At 42.1% G+C, this 19855-nt stretch overlaps 1 protein-coding gene across 1 annotated transcript in view; it reads left to right on the forward strand.

Annotated features, from left to right (window-relative positions):
- Nucleotides 1-19779, forward strand: part of RABGAP1 (RAB GTPase activating protein 1) — a 167171-nt gene extending 147392 nt beyond the window's left edge. Inside the window, exons 20-26 of the mRNA XM_011965496.1 lie at nt 3746-3838; nt 4268-4378; nt 12707-12811; nt 13689-13772; nt 14452-14523; nt 16504-16701; nt 18019-19779. Of these exons, the coding sequence (XP_011820886.1) occupies nt 3746-3838; nt 4268-4378; nt 12707-12811; nt 13689-13772; nt 14452-14523; nt 16504-16701; nt 18019-18141 (786 nt within the window). The 3' untranslated portion in view covers nt 18142-19779. The remainder of the gene's footprint in view (nt 1-3745; nt 3839-4267; nt 4379-12706; nt 12812-13688; nt 13773-14451; nt 14524-16503; nt 16702-18018) is intronic.
- The last annotated feature ends 76 nt before the right edge of the window (nt 19780-19855 follow it).

Raw genomic sequence — 19855 nt, forward strand, 5'->3', positions numbered from 1 at the left:
GAGATACAGTAGTAAGGATAACATATATGGCCTGTCTCCTGGTGGGAAGACAGACAATTAAGTAGAAATATAAGTAATTGTGAGCTTGGATTGCTGCCATGGAGGAATTGACTTGATGCTATGAGAAGGATTATATAACTGAAAGACCTGGCCTGACAGGACAAGAGTATGAGGGAAGGGTTTGCTAAAGAAGGGGTATTGGAACTGTAATCCCAAAAGTGAAGAGGAGTGAGCCAGGTGTGAGGTTGTCTAGGCAAAAGGAACATGCTTGCATTGCACGCCCACTTTGGTTGCCATTTCCATTCAGAAGAAAAGTCAATGCAAGGAAAAGAGAGTACTTTCTCAGTAATTTAGCAAGCATTTCTGGGTACTCGCTATGCATGAACAGGGGACAACAATGAGTGAGAGACAGTTCTGGCCTGAAGAAGACATTCATAATGTCATAGGCAGGCCAAGAGGTGCTGGCCTCTCCCAGGTGTGGCCTCAAAAGGAGGCTTCAAATGTTCCTGCTGCTGCTGGCACCATTTGGTTCCCCATTCGGGTTTCAGGCATCAGTCTTTATCTTGGAGTTGATGCCTCAAAGGCAGCCTAAACTAGTTGATGCATGCTGCAAAAGTCAGCATCAACCGTCAACCCATGAGAAGCTTTGGTGTTTTTATTGATTTTGTGTTTGTGGTGAGTGTTTAAGGGAGAGAGGAAGGGTGGGAGGGAGAAAGAGAGAGACTGAGAAGAGGTGAGGGTGAAGATGGGGAAAAGACTGAGCTGGTGAAGAAGTGAGGACTCTGGACCAGCAAAGTCTGTGAAGACAGCAGAGCTTTGTGTACACCCATTCCTGAGAGGTGACCCCTGAGGACTGATTCGGAAGTAAATGAAAACTGTCAGCTAGAGAAACAAGCAGAACTCTTAGAGAAACCCTGGATAATTATGAAAATGATACTTAAACAGCATTTCTGTTTTTCCTAATTATAAAAATAATTCATACTCAATGCAGAAAACTTGGAAGACATAGGAAAAATGAAAAGAAACACCCATATCCTATCATGAGAATGTAAGAAACAAATGAGGTGTTGGTCCGTGTAAAGGTTCTATTATTTACCAGGTACTTATCACACACTCTTGTTACATATGATACTGAGAGAGAATCAACCCTATTACTGTGAGGGTGAGGCAGCTATAATAAGGGTTAATGAAATATAGAAGACATTGTTTTGTAGTTAGCCTATTAAAACATATATCTATGGGGAAAAATGTTAATTCTTCCTTATCCAGCAAGAGAATGAAAAGTTAAAGAATCTTGAAGATTTGTGAAAATGTTTTACAGGATTTGGTGTCAATTCGTTTTTTTAAATAAAGTGCCATGGGAGCCTCATAACCACCGCCTTTCCTCCCATTTACTCAGAATGCAAAAGCACTGGGATGAAGTGTTTGCTGTTCACAGCCTCATTTATTTTCTGTTCCACTACTATTGATCTGTTAGGATTGTCTATACACTTATTGATTGCATTACATTTTACTTAGATGCTGTCTTCGTGAGTCACTTAAATACACAGCAGAAGTTTACCCTAGCATTGGTCCGAAACTGCAGAAGATCTCAGCTTAAAGATGTCCTGCTCCAGTTTGTGGCCTTACCCCAGGTGTTGAGTGAGCATCTTTCTATAGAGGTCAGCTGGAGCAGAATGCTGTCTTCCTGGCTGCCTAACCTTGGGCAACAGCCAGACTCCAGAAATAGAGCTCTGATTGAGGCAGACCTGCAAACAGCCTGACTAGGGGAGGTGTCCACAGTCAGTGGGAGAGGAACACAGTCTCCCACTGAGAGCGTCTGGAGACACACCAACACACAGCAAACGTGGGCCTATCCCTTCCCCTTTCTAGGTCTTATTTCTTCATCTATAAAATAAGAAATTTGGAGTGGAGTAGATCTGAGAGTCCTAGTTACCTGGACCTGGGGACTAACAGGCAGATTTCCAAGTCATCACTTTAGTGCTGATTACTAAAGTTTCAGGAAGGGATGACCATTAGTTTTATAATCATTCTTTTAAAAAATATATATATTTAGGTGGAATCTCACTCTGTCACCCAGATGGGACACAGTGGTGCAGTCTTGGCTCACTCCATTCTCAACCTCCTGGGCTCCAGAGATCCTCCCACCTCAGCCTCCTGAGTAGCTGGGACTACAGGCACATGCCACCATACCTGGCCAATTTTTGTATTTTTTTGTAGAGACAGTCTTGCTGTGTTGCCCAGGCTGGTCTCAAACTCCTGGCCTCAAGTGATCCTTCTGCCTTGGCTTCCCAAAGTGCTGAGATTACAGGTGTGAGCCACTGCACCCAGCCATAATCAGTCTTTAAACTACACACATCTGGTTTTTTTTTAAATCACTTTTCTATTATATCTCATAATTTTTGAAAATGTAATTTTTAAAAATGTCATAGGGAATGGCTAGCTGTTCAAAGGAAGGAAAGATAGTCACCACCCAGCCTGGGCAACATAGCAAAGCTCCATCCCTAGAAAAAAGTAAAAATCAGCCAGGTGTGGTGTTGTGTGCCTGTAGTCCCAGCTCCTTGGGAGGCTGGGGCGGGAGGATCAACTTACCACAGGATGTCAAGGCTGCAGTGAGCTGAGATCACACCACTGCACTCCAGCTTGGGTGATAGAGAGACCCTGTCTCAAAGAGGAAAAAAAAAGGCAGTTACATCTTGAAGGTGTGTTGCCCTTGGTTATAACTTAGTTTGAAGAAGGAGACAGAACCAGCCAGTAAAGAGGGGAAAGCCTGTTTCGTAGAAGGAAAGCCAAGAGAATAAAGGGAGAAAAGATTTTCTAGAAGAAAGCAGAGTGGATTGGTCATGTTAAAGCATGAAAGTCAGGGAGTTTTGAAGTTTAGTTGGGGAGATGTAAGACCACTGGACAGAGTAAAAAGACATCACTGGAGACCTTCAACAGGGTTCTTTCATAGAGAAGTCAGAGCAAAGGCCTGACTTACATTAAGGAGGGGCAGGTCTTGAAGCAACAGAGGTGAAGATCTAGGCCTGTGGTTTGCAGTGGTTTGTAAGAAAAGGCTTGAGAGAAAGAGAACAATAATCTGATGGGGTGAGAGGGCATCTAAGCAGAGTAGTCAGCAGAGCTGTGTTTTTAAGGGTAGAGATAATTGTCTATTTGAAAGCAGCACGGAAGGAGGTAGGAGAGAGGAAAGGGAGGGGATAGAGAGGTGCTAGGATAGTGAGGACTTCAGATGGAGTCCAACTGCCAGGGCTCAAATCCCAGATCTCCCAGTCCCTTATTGTGTGACTTTGGTCAAGTTACATAACCAACCTCCTTATACCTCAGTTAACTTGCCTATAAGATGAGGATGAGAATAGCACACTTTGTAGAGGTGTTGTGAGGTCACAGATTTAAAGGATTTAGCAGCAGCACTCATATGTGCTAAATAAAATGGTGGCATTATTATTATTAGGGACAAATAGGACCTAGAACTTGTAGGAGGAGCCATCTGTAGGGTGTTCATTCTAATACTGTCAGGTAAAGCCTTAGGAACCAAACATCTCCAACAGAACTCGAAACACATTGAAAATTTGGGGTCCTGGGCTTATACCCTATTCAGATGATTTCCCTCCAAAAAAATAGGAAATACCATGTCCATAATGACTGAGATTGCCCAGGCCACCAGAAGTCTTCATCTTCAGTGCAGGCACTGAAGCACCCACTACTTTCTAATACTTCTTAATTTACCCTATGATTTATCCTACAGATTAGTCAGAAGAAGTTGAAAAAATACGAGAAAGAGTATCACACTATGAGGGAACAGCAGGCCCAGCAAGAAGACCCCATCGAGCGATTTGAGGTTTGTTTGCTTATGGCCTACGTGTGAGGAGCTCCCAGGCTTTCATTTCCTATGATTGTGCCTGTAACTAGCTTCATTGAGTCCTTTTTAAAATTCAGTTCCTCTGTAGGTTCAAGTTTTAGTTTGAGTTTGCAAATTAGCAAGCAAGATCTGTTTTTGTTTCAAACCAGCTGCCTGGTTTGTTAGAGTTCAGTGGCTTTTCGTCACGGTTAGTAAATAGTAGCTGCTTGACAAGGTCACTTGAATCAGTTAAGTATTTCTTTATGGAGCTAGAAAATAAGTAATTGTTGATTTGGAAGCACATGAGGTCCAGCCATTTATCTTATTGTTTCCATAGGACTTAGAAATTTATTTTGAGGTTTAGCCCTGAGAAATGACATTTCCATCTGATTTTTATGTGTCTATAACTGGTTTCTTTCTACTCTTCAGCGGGAGAATAGGCGTCTACAAGAAGCTAACATGAGATTGGAACAGGAAAATGATGACTTAGCCCATGAGCTGGTGACCAGCAAGATTGCACTACGGAAGGACCTGGATAACGTAAGTCCAATGGGTCTGAAGGGAAAGACTGCACTGAGACACTTGACTTTTCCCCTCAAGAGATCCTGGAATTTTGGTATTCCTTATTCTAGCCACCTGTAAAGTTTCCCTCTTGTGATACAACTTGCTTGTCAGTGTCACTTCCCTCCTTTCCTTCAGGAATTATCTGTTGTCTCACAAAGCTCTCCTTACCACCTTCTTTTCTCATTGTGCACATAATCCTTGAGCTCCTTTCCCAAACATCATTTGATTAAGAGACTTTGTGGTTAATTCTTACATTACTGTAATTGGCAGGAGCATTTAATCATCATAATTACCTTAACCTCCCCCCTCAGACAAGAGATTTTGTTATCCTACATATTTTGTGCCTGTTGAAAAGGCATTGCCAGTTGGAATGCAGCTCAGTACCTCAGCAACTTACAGTTTTATCAGGAGTTTCTGTTGACAGATGTTTCATTTTTCTTTGCTTCTCCTAATCTTAACAATTTTGGAATGATGTCTTTTCTGGCAGAAACCCTTTACTATTTTCTGTACTACAAACTAACCTTAGAAGAAATGGTATAATCTCTCAATCATGGTTTAGGTCAGAAGTTGGCAAACATTTTCTGTAAAGGGATGGGTAATAAGTGTTTGAGGCTTGTTGCCCTACAGTCTCCATTGCTGCTACTTAGCAAAAGCAGACATAGGTGATATGCAAATGAATGAGCATGATGTCTGTATTGCAATTAAAAGCTTTATTTACAAAAATAGGTGACAGGCTGGATTTGACCCTTGGACTGTAGTTTGCCACCCCTTTAGATTTCCCTGCCAGGCTCCTAGGATTACCTTTTTGCTCGTTGGTTTCCTAAAGTTCCAGGGATGGGCTCAGGCTGTTGAGGATTTTTATGGGGGTCTTACATTATATGCACTGAAATAGGGTCCATGAATTTCAGGATGTCCTTGACATCCACCAGAAGCATAGGAACATTTTGTGTACTCATGCATTTCCTTGAAAGGCTGTGCTTTTGTTTAGTTCTCCTAGGTAGAAAGACTATGGTTTCATCAGATTCTCAAAGTGGTTAACAGGCGAGACAGAGCCCACAGTATCTACCAGTTCAGAAAATGTAGGATAGACCTGGATACTAATGCCAACTACTCTACTTTCAGCTTACCTTGGACACCCTGTAAAATGAGGGGTGGTAGAATAATAGCTATGTCACAGGGTATAGAGAGAATTACATAATTAGATGTATATGAAAGCATCATAAAAAAATCAGGCACAGGCAATGTTAGCTCCCTCTGCTTGTCTGCTTGTCATCTACAAATAACTGAATTTAACAGGGAAGGCTCCTCTTTGCAGTTTTTGCAGGGAGAATGTTTCAAGGTCATTAGCCCTCAATGACCAGAACCTGAGCTCTTTTGACGGCTTTTTGGCTTACCACAGTCTGCTCATCAGGGTTGAGTTTCCTCCTTACGGTGCAAATTCCCAGCATATCCTCTGTTCCTCTTTGTAGAAACACTATATGGGTCATTCGCTCCCTGTTTGGGTATTTCTGCCTAGTGAGTGGAGGGAGGCAGGTGTACATGGAGCAGGGACTACTGAGGCAGGGCCAGAGGTGTGCGCCTAACACAGCCCTCAAAGCAGCTGTGGGTCATGCAGAAAGGAGAAAAGAAAGGAAAAGAAAAAAATACGGGTCTTGAACAGGAGCCTTTGTGTGCTACAATGAAATTAAGAGGCAGCTTAGGCCAAAATTCCAGGTGGATTTTTAGTTTGAGCTGTTGCATTTTCCAGTCTAACAGGCCCAGTATTAACAGTGACACCCACTAGTGAGTCATAGACTACTTACGTTCTTAAAACCTACCCCTAAACAATATAAACCCTTTTTCAAGTCGTCTTATCCTGACACAGTAGTCAGAGAACTAGGTTTCATTCCTGATATTAGGAGTGCAAAATAATAAGAATTATAATATTAGCTCCCATTTACTGATGATTTGTGGTGCCAGGCACTATGATAAACATTTTACTAAACTTTCATCTCTCTCACCGTTACCTCAGCCTTGAGAGAACAGTAATGTACGTTCCATTTATGGATGAGGATTTTTTTTTTTAGCAGCTATAAAACTTGATATTCAGTTGAAGGCACCCAGGAAGAAGCAGAGCCAGGCCCATGGAACTGGAATGTCCAGGGTTTTTTTTTTTTTTTTTTTTTTTTACAGTGCCACCCTGTTTCCACAGTACATACGGGACAAGGAGCTATGAATCGATGTCATAACCATATCAAAAACATGAGGACCAGGGATTGTGACAGAAGGGCTAACATTTCTTGAGCACTTACCAAGTGCTAGGCACTGTTCTAAGTGCTTTCTATATATTATCAAATCCTCAGAGTAGCCCATGTTGTGGTAGGGATATAATTATGATCCCCATTTTACCGATGAGGAAACTGAAGCAAAAAGAGGTTAAATATCCCACACAGATCACCCAGCTACTGGCCAAGCCCTCAAATTGAAGGCCTGACACCAGAGCTCACCCTCCTACGCAGGCAGCAGGGCTCAGGAGCGTCACACCAGGGCCCATCCTGCAGTCATCTAAAATGCTGCAGAGACACACCTTTCCCACACTCACTTTCCCTTCCCAAGTTAGACTTCTCTCTATAGTTTCTTGTGAATCGTCACTGAAAATCAGCCAGATTCTTCCTCACTGAAGGGAGGATTGTGGGGCCCTTTCATTATATTTTTACTTTAGGGACTTAGGTTTTTGAAAGAACTTCATTCCTTTGAGCTCTTTCCTTCCTGCATCTCAGAGAAAAGCTCTGGTGTGAGGCTTTAAAATTTCCATAGCCCTCTTGTATTTTCGGTTAATTATACATCACTTTTGTTATTCATCACCTGTCACTTTTGCTGTTCTTCACACAGCAGCTGTGGAGAAATTCCATGACAGCCACTTAATTCCTAGGTGACCCCAATCATGACTGGACCTGACACTGGTGCTGAAAGGATGAGGGGAACCTATAGAAGGTCCCTGCAGAGCTGATAGGACCATGTCCGAGTCCCCTCTAGCAGGGTCACTCCTCTGTGTTGAGACAGATGTGGGAGTGAAGGAAACTGGCTGGTGAGCCCACCTGCTGTCCAGCAGTATGTGAACTCTAGCATGGCTGCTTATTAGTTCTGTGACATTTTGCAGATTGTTGAACTTGCCCCATTGAGTTAACTTGGCCCCTTTATTAAAAATCAATTGACCCTAAATTTGCAGGTTCACTTCTTGATTCTGTCTGCTCCATCTATTTGTGTGTCTATCCTTAAGTCAATACCACACTGTCTTGCTTACTGTAGCTTTATAATAAATCTTAAAATCAGTTCATGTGAGTTCTCTGACTTTGTTGTTCTTTGCATTTCTGTATCAGTGTTAGAATCAGCTTGTCAACTTCTAGAAATAAAAGCGTCTGGCTTTTGAGTAAGGTTCATGGAATCTGTAAATCAGTTTGGGGAGAATTGACATCTGAACAACAATTGAGGCTTTCAATCCAGAACATGTTAAATTTTTCATTTATTAAGGTCTTTTTCAGTTTCTCTCAGCAGCAGTGTTGTTTAGTGTTCAGTTTACAAGACATGCACGTTTTAATCTATTGTAAAGTGGTATTGTTTTTTAAATTTCATTTTCCAGTTGTGTATTGCTAGTCTGTAGAGATGCAACTGGTTTTTGTGTTGTGACCTTGTATCCTGTGACCTTGTAAAAACTCATTTGTTAGTCTGGCAACTTTTAAACATATTTTTTGGGATTTTCCACATATATAATCATATCATCTCTGAATACAGTTTTTCTTCCTTTCATATTTATCTGCCTCTCTTTTTCTTGTCTCACTGCACTGACTAGCATCTTCAGAACGATGCTGAATGGTGAGAGTGGACATCATTGCCTGGTTCCAGACATTAGCTGTAGGTTTTTCATAGAGTAGGTTGAAGAAATAAATTCTCCTCTGTTCCTGTTTGCTGAGAGTTTTTGTCATGAATGGGTGTTGAATTTTGTCACATGCTTTTCCTGTGTCTGTTGAGAGAATCATTTGGTACTTCTCCTTAATTCTATTAATATAGTGAAATAAATTCACTTTTCAATGTAAACCAACCTTGTATTCCTAGGATAAACTCCAGTTGGGGTTTCTATTTTTCATTAAAGATTTTAATTTTTATTAAATATTTATATGTTCATAAGGAATATTTGGAGTTTTCTTTAATATTTTTGTCTGGTTTTGTCATTGGGGAATGCTGGCCTCATAAAATGAAGTGAGAAGTGTTCCCTCCTGCTTTCTTGAGGACTTTATGTATGATTGTTCTTTAATTAAATCTTTAGTTCCCTAGTGAAGTCATGCAGACCTGAAATTTTCTTTGCAGGAAATTAATTGTGAATTCTTTTTCTTTCTAGATATGGAGCGATGCAAATTTTCTAATTTTTTGTGTGTCTGTTTTTATAATTTGTGTCTTTCAAGTAATTTATCCATTTCATCTTAAGTCTGTTGATATAAGGTTGTGTGTATTTCCTTATTCTCTTAATGTTTGTAAGATCTGTAGAGATGTTTCATTTTCATTCCTGATGTACGTCATTTCTTTTTCCCACTTTGACATAACCAGCCTAGCTAGAAGTTTATCAATTGTTTTGATCTTTTCAAAAGCCAGCTTTAGCCTGGGCAACATGGCAAAAATTAGCTGGCTGTGGTGTCACGTGCCTATATTCCCAGCTACATAGGAGGCTTAGGTGAGAGAATCACTTGAACCCAGGAGGCAAGGGCTGCAGTAAACCGAGATAATGCCACTGCACTCAGCCTGGGTGACAGAGTGAAACGTTGTCTCAAAAAGAAAAAAAAGCCAACTTTTGGTTTTATTGAGTTTTCTCTGTTGTCTTGTTTCATTGATTTCTGCTTTTACTTTCTTTGGGTTTCATTTGCTCTTTTTCTGGCTTCTTAAAGAGGAAGCTTGAATAACTCCGGACCTTCTTTTCTAAAATAAGCATTTAAAGTTATTAATCTCAGCCAGGCACAATGGCTCATTCCTGTAATCCTAGCACTTTGGAGGCCAAAGCAGGAAGATTGCTTGAGCCCAAGAGTTTGAGACCAGCCTAGGCAATATAGCAAGACTTCGTCTCTACAAAAAAATTTTGAAAAATAGCTGAGCATGGTGACGCATGCCTGTAGTCCCAGCTACTTGGGAGGCTGAGATGGGAGTATTGTTTGAGCCCAGGAGGAGTTCAAGGTTACAGTGAGCTGTGATCGTACCACTGCATTTTAAAAAGCCTGGGCAACAGAATGTAACCCTGTCTCTTTGAAGAAAAAAAAAATCATACATCTCCATGTAAGCACTATTTTCAGCTGCATTCCACATACTCTGATGTGTTGTGCTTTTATTTTCATTCAGTTCTTGTGATTTATTCTTTCACTTATACAAGTTTATTAGTAGTATGTAATTTAATTTCCAACTATTGTTTTTCCCAGAAACTTTTCTGTTGTTTATTTTTCATTTAATTCTGTTGTGATCAGAGATTATATCCTGCCTGATTTTAATCCTTTTAAAATATACCGTTACTTACTTTATGGCTTATCATATAATCAGTTTGGGTGAATGTACCATATACACTTGGAAAGTATATATGTTCTATTGTGAGTGGAGTGTACTGTGTCAGTTAGGCCAAATTGGTTGATAGTGTTCAAGTCTTATATAGAACGACTTGATTTTCTCTGGTGGTTCTGTCGCTTACTGAGAGAGCACAGTGGAAGTTTCTGTGACTCTAATTGTGCATTTTTCTTTTTCTCCTTTTAGTTACGTAGGGATTTGTTTCATGTAATTTGAATTTCTGCATACATTTTGGATTGTTAACACTTTCTTAATGGAGTCACTCTTTTATCATTATGAAGTGTCCCTCTTTGTCCTTGGTAATATCCTTTGTCCTGAAATCTGCTATATCTGACATTTTTATAGCCAGTCCAGATTTCATGGTATTGTGTGGTATGTACATCTTTTTCCATCCTTTTACTTTTAACGTGTCTGTGTCTTTATATATAAAATGGGTTTTTGTTTTGTCCAAATGATCATTTGTTTTCTATTTGTCGTCTTTGCATTTTTTTTCTCTTTCTGTATTCTTTGGTTTAATTGGGTATTTTCATTATTTCATTTTATCTCCTGTGTTGCCTGATAAGCTATTCTAGAGCTTCCTCTTCTCCAGAGCCCTGTCCCATGCCTTCCAGCCACCCTGACTTCCTGTCTCCTTAACCCTTTGAGGCTCTCGTGCTCTGCTTGGAACCTAAGCAGAAAGTCAGGGTGAAAGCAGGACCTTGTTTTCTTCCTTCCAGAAACCTCAGTTCTGCATTTATTGTTCTCAGTGTCCGAAAATAGCTGTTTCATATGTTTTATCCAGTTTTCTGTTTATAGTAGGAGGATAAACTTGCTCCCTGTTAATCCTTCATGACTAGAAGTCTGGATTTATGTTTATTGTGACGAGATGCCCTCTCCTCATATGCTGATGTAAATAGAATGTGCAGTGGGTATGGTGCCGTTAGAGGACCCTGGTTGGGTCAGGCCAGTATCCTCTGTGCACCTTCCCATTGGCATGACCTTGAGAGTCAGCTTTAGGAGTGGTGGCGCAAATGCTGGGCTCAATGTCAGAAGACTTGGTTTCAGATTCCAGCTGTGCCACATGCTAGTGAGAGCTTGGGGAAATCACTTCCCCGCCTAACTGCTTTATAAACTGGGGAGTTGGGGTGGGCAGGGAAGATTGTTGTGTTAGAAGACCCATTTCATCAGCAGGCTCCTCCATACTCCTCAGAATCAGTCTTAGTATGAATCATCATCTACCAAGGTAGTGATGATGAGAAAAGGACAGAACATAAGTGTGTAGCACATGCTTCAATGTAATGCTCAAAAGATGTTAACCGTGTCCAAGCGAGAGAGGATAGGTTGTTCTGTTGGTTAAAGTAAAATAGAATCTTTAACAGGACTTCATTCTCCTTACTAGTTATTTTCCCTGTTGTTTGAGTCTCTTCATTTCCTTTTTTGATTGCTTCTTGGGTTTGAGCTAAAGAAGGAGATGATAAGCTACTCCCCATGAAGGACATAACTGCAGGGCCACATTTAATTGCATGCATTTGCAATTTACCAGTAATTAATGGCCTTTTGAATCTGCATATCATGCCATTCTCAGTTCCCCCCTATTTTTCTCTCTCTTTTGAGATGGAGTCTCGCACTGTTGCCCAGGCTGGAGTGCAATGGCGCAATCTCAGCTCACTGCAACCTCCGCCTCCTGGGTTCAAGCGATTTTCCTGCCCTAGCCTCCCGAGTAGCTGGGATTACAGGCGCCTGTACCACGCCCAGCTAATTTTTTGTATATTTTTAGTAGAGACAGGGTTTCACTATGTTGGCTGGGCTTTTCTCAAATTCCTGACCTTGTGATCTGCCCACCTCGGCCTCCCAAGGTGCTGGGATTACAGGCGTGAGCCACCGCGCCTGGCCCAGTTCCCCATTTAAGGACCCAGCTCTCTGGAACCTGTTTCTTCCAAAGAAGATACAGGAAAGGAAGTAGAGTGTAGTGGAAACTCAGTGGCCCAGTTACACTACTTTAGGTGATGTCAGAATTTCAGGGAAATCCTATCCACATCAGGAGCCCAGCAGAGACCCTCTGTATTTAGTCCTTGAGTCTTCTCTAATATGGTATAGTCAGTCATCCTTGGAGTGACCAGTACCAGGAACTCGTATGTCAGGCAAAAGTATATCATTTTCACTAGGACACACAGTTACACCCACTAGACCTTTGCATGCTTTAGAAAAAGACAGGTGGAGAGTGGCCATTAAAGATAAGAAAAAGTGCCAGGAAAGGGACTGCCTCCTTTATCAGGTAATAACAAGAAAAATGCCAGACGGGTTGGATGAAGCAGAGGAAACACAGTTTGGAGGAAGAAAACCAGTTTATTAATAATAATAATGACAGCTACCTTTTATTGGTGTTTACTGTATTCCAGGCACTGTGCTGAATGCTTTTCATGCCTTGTCCCTCAGATGAAGATCTGGAAGCTTAGAGAGGGTCTCAATGACTTGTCCAAGTGGCACATGGTCAGTGAACAATGGGCATTGAGCCCAGGCTGTGATGCCAGAGGCTAAGCTCCTAACAACTGCCCTGTACTACCTCTGAGCAAGAGACTGGGACAGGTACTTAGGCATGAGTGTCTTCTCATTGTGACCCTGGGGATATAATTTCCCCTCTCTGAATCGGAGTTTCCCCATCATCTTAAAATGGGATTATGCTAAGTAATGTAAACCCTTTGCAGTTCCCAATTCTTGTTTTGTGACAGCATATCTTAAATGTTTCAGGCTGAGGAAAAGGCAGATGCTCTGAATAAGGAGCTGCTGATGACCAAACAGAAGTTGATTGATGCAGAAGAAGAGAAAAGACGGCTGGAAGAAGAGTCTGCTCAGGTAAGGGAACTCTCCCACATTCCTCTCTCGCAAACGCTTGAGAACTGGGAGTTCACCTGGTGGCTTCCTGTTGGCACTAGAAAACCTGGAGACATCTGGCTTCAGTTTCTCTCCAAAGACCTTTTTTTTTTCCTACTATGTAAAATCCAATGGTTCCTAATTAAAGCCTAGGAGGAGACAGTGGGTTGAGGCCCATCCTTTGTTGGGGCAGGCGAATTTCTGTGTATCGGCATCTGAGTGTAACAATGAAGAGGGGGTAGAATTTCTGCAGAAGGAAAGTACACATCATATAATGCCTGGCTCTTTCCCTACTCGTCCTCTGCTGTCTCCCTCGCAGAGCAAGCTTGGGAAGTCTTGTTCTGAGCCAGTGCTCCATAGTCATTGGAGACACAGAGCTGCAGGCATGAGAAGAGCTCTGGGTGCTGTGCGCCCAGGAGCAACCCCCTCCCCTGTCGCACCTGGTCCTCCAGGAGGCAAGACTGGCTGGGGTGAGAGACTGCAAAGCCCTTTCTACAGAAACCATGAGATGCTGAAAACCCGCAGTCCTCTTATGAGCTCTTTGGTTTGTGCCTGGTTTGTGCTGCCGTCTCAGTGAAGGTCCACAGGTTGGCTTGTACTGGCAGGGAAGACCTTCAGCAGAAGCCTCAATCTGAAATGGGGCCTGACGTTTTTGGAACTTTTAACTGTTCTCTCCCTCTCCTGCATCAGGAACAGGGGATTAGTGCTGCCAAGATTGAAGGAAGAAAGTAGCTGAATTAGAGGACTTCCAGGGTTTGGTTCAGCACTTTTTGGGTAGCCTAGGACTAAGCGATTGGTGACAGAACATCTTTTTTTTTTTTATGTTAACATAGTCACTTTTGCCTTTTTATGTGTGCAGTTAAAAGAAATGTGCCGTCGGGAACTTGACAAGGCAGAATCTGAGATTAAAAAAAACAGTTCTATCATTGGTGACTATAAGCAGGTAAGTTCCAGTACCCTGGGACTGGGCTGTGTAATCTGGAAGCCTGTAGTCGGGAAAAAATGTATACCCACCCCCTACCCCCAAACCCAAATGCAAGCACTCTGGTTTCCTATCCTGGCTCTGCCCCTTGCATTGACAAGTGGCTTCACTTATTCTCAGTTGTAAAAGAAGGAAAATCATCCCTGTCTGGGAAGGTTGTTACGAGGATTTAAAAAGACCATGTTTGTAGAGTGCCTGGCAGTGCCCAGCACAGAGTAGGTACTTAAAACCACAGTATGTTTTGGTGTGTATTTCAGATTCAGAATTATGAACTTTTGTTTATGTGTAGTTTTAAACCAGTTCTCTCCCTGACTGGTTGAGTTTTAAGAACATAACAAATGGTCATTTTCCCTCCTACACTAGGATCTCATGCTAGCTTATGAGTCTGGCAGGTGTTCAGAAACCATTGGCCATTGAGTGTGGTGCTGCTTGGTTTCTGCAAGTCCTAGGCCAGTGAATGCAGAGGCGGCATAGCTAGAAGAACCCCTACTTATCCACCAACTTCATATCCCCTCTTGAGTGGTAGCAGCCTATTTGCTACTATGTTAATTCCAATTTACATATTCCAGCTTCCACTACAGAATTTATGCAAATGATTACAGTTGCTCAAGAGATTATTGTTTTATGTTTGTTTCTTTAGATTTGTTCTCAGTTGAGTGAAAGACTGGAGAAGCAGCAGACAGCCAATAAGGTGGAAATTGAGAAAATTCGGGTAAGACTTCTCTTTACCTAAAAGATTTTATACCACCTACTTCATTTTATGGCTGTATAAACAGGTTTTGGGAGGAGGCAGTTGATTTCAAAAGAGAGAGAATCTAAGCAATAAGGCACCTGTCACAGGTCCTGGCTCTATAGTTAACAACTAACATTATGCCTGTTTTCTCTGGAAGGGCGTACAGATGAAATTAAACAAGCTCTAGCTTTAGCTCTCAACGTGCAAGTGCCCCCACGATTTCCAAATGTTGTCTGTAAGGCAGTCGGTGTCAGCAGTGTGATGCTGAGGAGAGGGAGTCATGCAAGTGACAGGTCTTGCTTGAGGTGGTCGGAGTGCAGAGGTCAGAACCATGTGCTGTGGCTTGTCACTCTCCAGTGTTGTTCTGAGTTCATGCCTTCTGCTGTAGCACATCCAAGTACAATGAGGACCTTAGTTTATTTATTTTTTTTTATTTTTAGAGACAGGGTCTCACTGTGTTGCCCAGGCTGGCCTTGAAATCCTGGGCTCAAGTGAAATCCCTACCTCAGCCTGAGCTGCTGGACTCCAGGTGGGCACCATTGTGCCCAGTTTAGAACTTTAATTGTTTAATGTTTTGTTGGCAGCTTAGGAGCTTTTATAATGTGGTGCTTTCTTTCTTTAAGCTCTACCTATATTACAGTACTTGTCAGATTTTACTAAGATAAGCAATTTACTGAAAGATACCTCACTAACATATTTACAGCTCAGAGGACAGGAACTTGGGTAGGTTCTGTGCTCATGGCCATGTTTGCGCAAAGCAACATTATACCTAGAGCAAGATGACACTGGCCTTCGTCATAATTAATGTTTAACCAGATCTGTTTTTGTGTGTTTTTTTGTTTGTTTTGAGACGGAGTCTTACTCTTGTCACCTAGGCTAGAGTGCAGTGGTGCCATCTCGGCTCACTGCAACCTCTGCCTCCTGGGTTCAAGCTGTTCTCCTGCCTCGCCTCCCAGCTAGCTGGGATTACAGGCTTGTGCCACCACGCCAGCTAATTTTTGTATTTTTAGTAGAGACAGGGTTTCACCATCTTGGCCAGGCTGGTCTTGAACTCCTGACCTCGTGATCCACCCGCCTTGGCCTCCCAGAGTGCTGGGATTACAGCTGTGAGCCACCATGGCTGGCTATCCAGATCTGGTTTTTAAATATAACTTATTTTCTGATTCTAAAACTTTAATATTCTTGCAGAAAATTTGGAAGAGTAAATAAGGGAAAAAAGCCCTTATGATCCATTTTCCACATATAACATCATTATTAACACTGTGGTGTGTATTCTTTCAATCTTTGTTCTGTGTTTAACATATAAAATTTCATTCATTCTAAGATAAGCATTTTTTTTCACATTTAAACATCTTTGAAAGTGGGATGTTTTATAATTGGCTTTTTGTGGTTTAATTGGCAGAATGTTTTCTTAGAGGAACATAAAATGACATTTCTTATAGTTAATGGCATCTTATTTTGATGAAATGTGGAATACATTTTATTTGTAATCATAGTTTATGTACATTTTTGTGTTCTATTTCAACCACTATGCATCCATTTTCCAATGTTATAAAAAGTTCCTCAAAAACCTTTTAGAGGTGGTGTACTTCCTTGTATAAATATAGCACAGTATATTTAATATTTAATTGTTTTGAATAGTTTATCCGCTGCTTTTTTGCCTGTCTCCAGTTCTATAGTGAAAATTTTGTACATAAATTTTTATCTAGTTACAGCTTCATTTTTCACCCTGGGTTCCTAGAAGTGAGATTACTGAATTAAGACAATGGTATTTTTATTATTTTTGGTATATAATACCAAGTGGCTTTTCCAGTAGGTTATCTGCTAGTTTACAAAGAGCACAGGTTTTCAGAAACTGTAGTGCTCAACAGAGAAGGCGTCCCCCAAAGGGGATGCTCACACCATCCTAAAGGGCCAGTTCCTCTTCTTTGCATCTTCACATCTAACATTCAATTTCAGCAAAAAGTGGATGACTGTGAGCGGTGCCGGGAATTTTTCAACAAAGAAGGGCGTGTAAAAGGCATAAGCTCAACCAAGGAGGTTTTAGATGAGGACACGGATGAAGAGAAAGAGACGCTGAAGAACCAGCTGAGAGAGATGGAGCTAGAACTGGCACAGACCAAACTCCAGCTGGTGGAGGCCGAGTGTAAGATACAGGTAACAGCAGCCGAGCTCAGACACGTGCCTGCGGGCTGAGTTTCCTGATGTGGACTAGAAACCCCAGAAATTATCTTTATGGTTTGGGTTTTTCCCTACCTTCTAAACTTTGATCACAGTTGTCATGAAAAGAAATACAGGACTTGTTATTGGCCAGTGGATGTCTCATCAGTATTTGCCCTGTCTTGAGGATTTTCACTTTGTCATATTGAGAATGATACACAGAGCTTGGAATCTTTTGATGGGATGAGAAGACAGTGCTTTAGAAACACAGCTCTACCACTGAACTGTTTGACCTTGGGTTAGTAACCTCCCTACATCTCAGGTTCCTTATCTACAAATGGAAATGATGAGTCCCTATCTGATGGGTTGGTTTGAGGACTAAGTAAGATAGTGTGCACAAATGGCTTGGCAGAATGCTGGGGGCTTTATAAATGCAAGCTTTTATTGTTCCAGTTCCCACCACTTAACTAGCTTCGTGACTGTGAATATGCTACCTGTCTGAACCTCCTTTCCTGATAAAGAAATTAGGGCTTGTTTTGGTCATCTTTATATGCGTTGGTAGGTCCACCAGCACCTCTAAACCCTAAGCACTGTTTATGGACAGAACAAGTTCAGGATAAAAGCTTTAGGGCTGATTCTCCCTCACTGCACACATTCACTGGGCATCGGCTCTTTGGCAGGCCCTGTTATAGGTCTGGGACTACAAAGCTAACACCTGGTAGTGTGACTACCCAGGATAATCAGGAAAGGCATCACCAAAGCAGCAGTAGCTGTGCTGTGATCAAAGAATGCACAGGGATTGTAGCTACAGGAGAGGGAGAACAGTGGCAATTCCAGGCAGAGGGAGTGGCATGTTCACAGCACAAGGAGGAGAGTGGCTGCCCAGGAAGGAGCCTCAGGAGTTTTTTCCTTGCAGTAGGGGACGGAGGTGGCGCTAAGGCTGGAAGAGAGTGTGTGGATCCAGATTGCGAAGCATTTCAAACGCCATGCTAGGGAGTTTAAAGATTTTTGCCGAAATGAAATTATGTCATCAGAAGTAGAGCATTAGCTGTCTGCCTGGTGTGCATTAGGTGGACAGAAGAGGGAGACATAGAAAGTAGAAGACTGTTTTAATAGACCAGGCAAGAAATTAGATCCTAACTAAAAACTCCCAAATCTTTAGGCATCCAAGGCATTTCAAGCCAGTTTGAGACAGGGAATTTCCCAAGGCCTCTCCAGAGTAAACAGACTACATTCTTGTCTTGGCTCTCCTCTGGGGAGCCAATGTCATTGACACCAAGCCCAGCATCCTCATGCGCACTGTTCCTCTTGCAGGACTTGGAGCACCATTTAGGGCTTGCCCTCAACGAGGTGCAGGCAGCCAAGAAGACGTGGTTTAACCGAACACTGAGCTCCATAAAGACAGCAACCGGGGTTCAAGGGAAAGAGACTTGCTGAGAGCAGCTGCCGCCTCCCAACACCTTCAGAAAACATGACACCTTTTGTTGCCTTCTTTGGCCAGATGTGTGATTCTGTGACTTGTCCTAGGACCAGAATGTACCTAAGTCAGATCCATAGACGCATGTTGGTAGGTCACTGGACCAGAGCTCATGAAGCAGGCAACCTCTGGGGTAAGACTACTGATACTAACAGGCCTGCTAGCTCAGCCGATGCTCTGGACACTCTAGAAATCACTCCTCAGTGTGACCTTCCAGGCCTCTTCCCCATGTAGGTCAACACCTCACCCAGCCTGAAGGCTGAGTTTACATGATCAGAGTTAGGGGATCCTTCAGTCTGTTTTTTTTTTTTCCCCAAAACCTTTTTTTTTTTTTTTTTTAAATATACATATTATATATATATATATTGTGGGGGTGGGGCAGGGGATCAGAGATTCAAATAATTCTTTTCTGCTTCAATGCCAGCAGAAGGTCCCCCGGGTAGACATGGAGAAGCACTTTGTTTTAAATAGGAGGGTTTCATAGTTGCATCTGAAGGCACCTGGTTCTGTTAAACTGTATCATGCGCAGGTTTTGGGTTTGGCATTATTCATGTTTCTGATCAATTCTATGCAACTCTCATAGTTCCTGTTATTTTTTAGCATTAGCTGCCAAATGACTTCAAAAGGCGGGGGTGGGTGACTTGACTGTGAGACTGGATTATAACATGGACAAATCTTATTTTGCTTAACGTGTCGTGTGTGTGTGTGTGTGTGTGTGTGTGTATGTGTGTGTATATATATAAATATCTTTCCCAATATGCCCAGTTGACAGTGTTTAAATTCCAGACTAGGACTGCCGATCTGCACAATTTTATTATGTGGTTATTTGAGCACTTAATTTCACTCAAGGTTCATTGGGCTCTGCTCTGCTCTCCTCCCTGCCATTGCAGGAGCTGTGGACAGAGCTCCCTCACTTCAAGATTCCTAGTGTTTTTGCACAACAGGTTGTCCAAGCGAGAAAGACTGAGCTGCGTGTCTGTAAATGTCTGCGCAGGGTGCACATGCTGCAAGGTCTCCATCCTGCGGGCCTGTCCCTCCCAGATGGGCTGGGCCTTTGGGCCCTCCTCAGAGTATGCCTGGGTGCAAACCTCACTGTTCAGATGGGCTGCAAGTTCTCACTTCAAAGCTATGGAATGGAGATTTTAGCACCTTTAAAAAAAAAAAACTTTGACTTCTAATTTATATAGTGATATGCTGACAGGCTGACACGCAGATGGTTTTGTCCTCTTCTCTGCGTTCAGTGTTGAGGTGGCTGCTTACAAGAGGCACTGGTTTTGTATATAAAGACACTCGGGTTGTTTTGTAGCTCTTTTTCTTATTGGCTGTACTAACGCTTGCTGAGGTTATCTGTAATAAAGGAGGTAACAAGTGGCAACCCCCTCCCCACCAACCATCCCCTTTGCTGCTTTCTGTGTCTTTCTTGTTCAGTTACCAAAATAGCTGTAAGCCTATCTAATGCTAGGTGTGTGGACATTGTGCTAGGGTAGTTTCAGTGTGTCAACTTTATGAACTGAAATATAAACCAGTAAAATTGTATTACTGTTTCTTTTGTTGGTTTTATTTTAACAGCATATTCATTAAATATTTTGGTACAAACAGCATTGCTTTGTAAAAACCAGTTTGATCATCATGTGCTCCTGTCGCCTCCCCTTCTCCCCCATCCCCTTCTCCCCC

The sequence above is a fragment of the Mandrillus leucophaeus genome, unplaced genomic scaffold (genome assembly GCF_000951045.1).
Source record: "Mandrillus leucophaeus isolate KB7577 unplaced genomic scaffold, Mleu.le_1.0 Scaffold729, whole genome shotgun sequence".
In the NCBI taxonomy this organism is placed as follows: Eukaryota; Metazoa; Chordata; class Mammalia; order Primates; family Cercopithecidae; genus Mandrillus; species Mandrillus leucophaeus.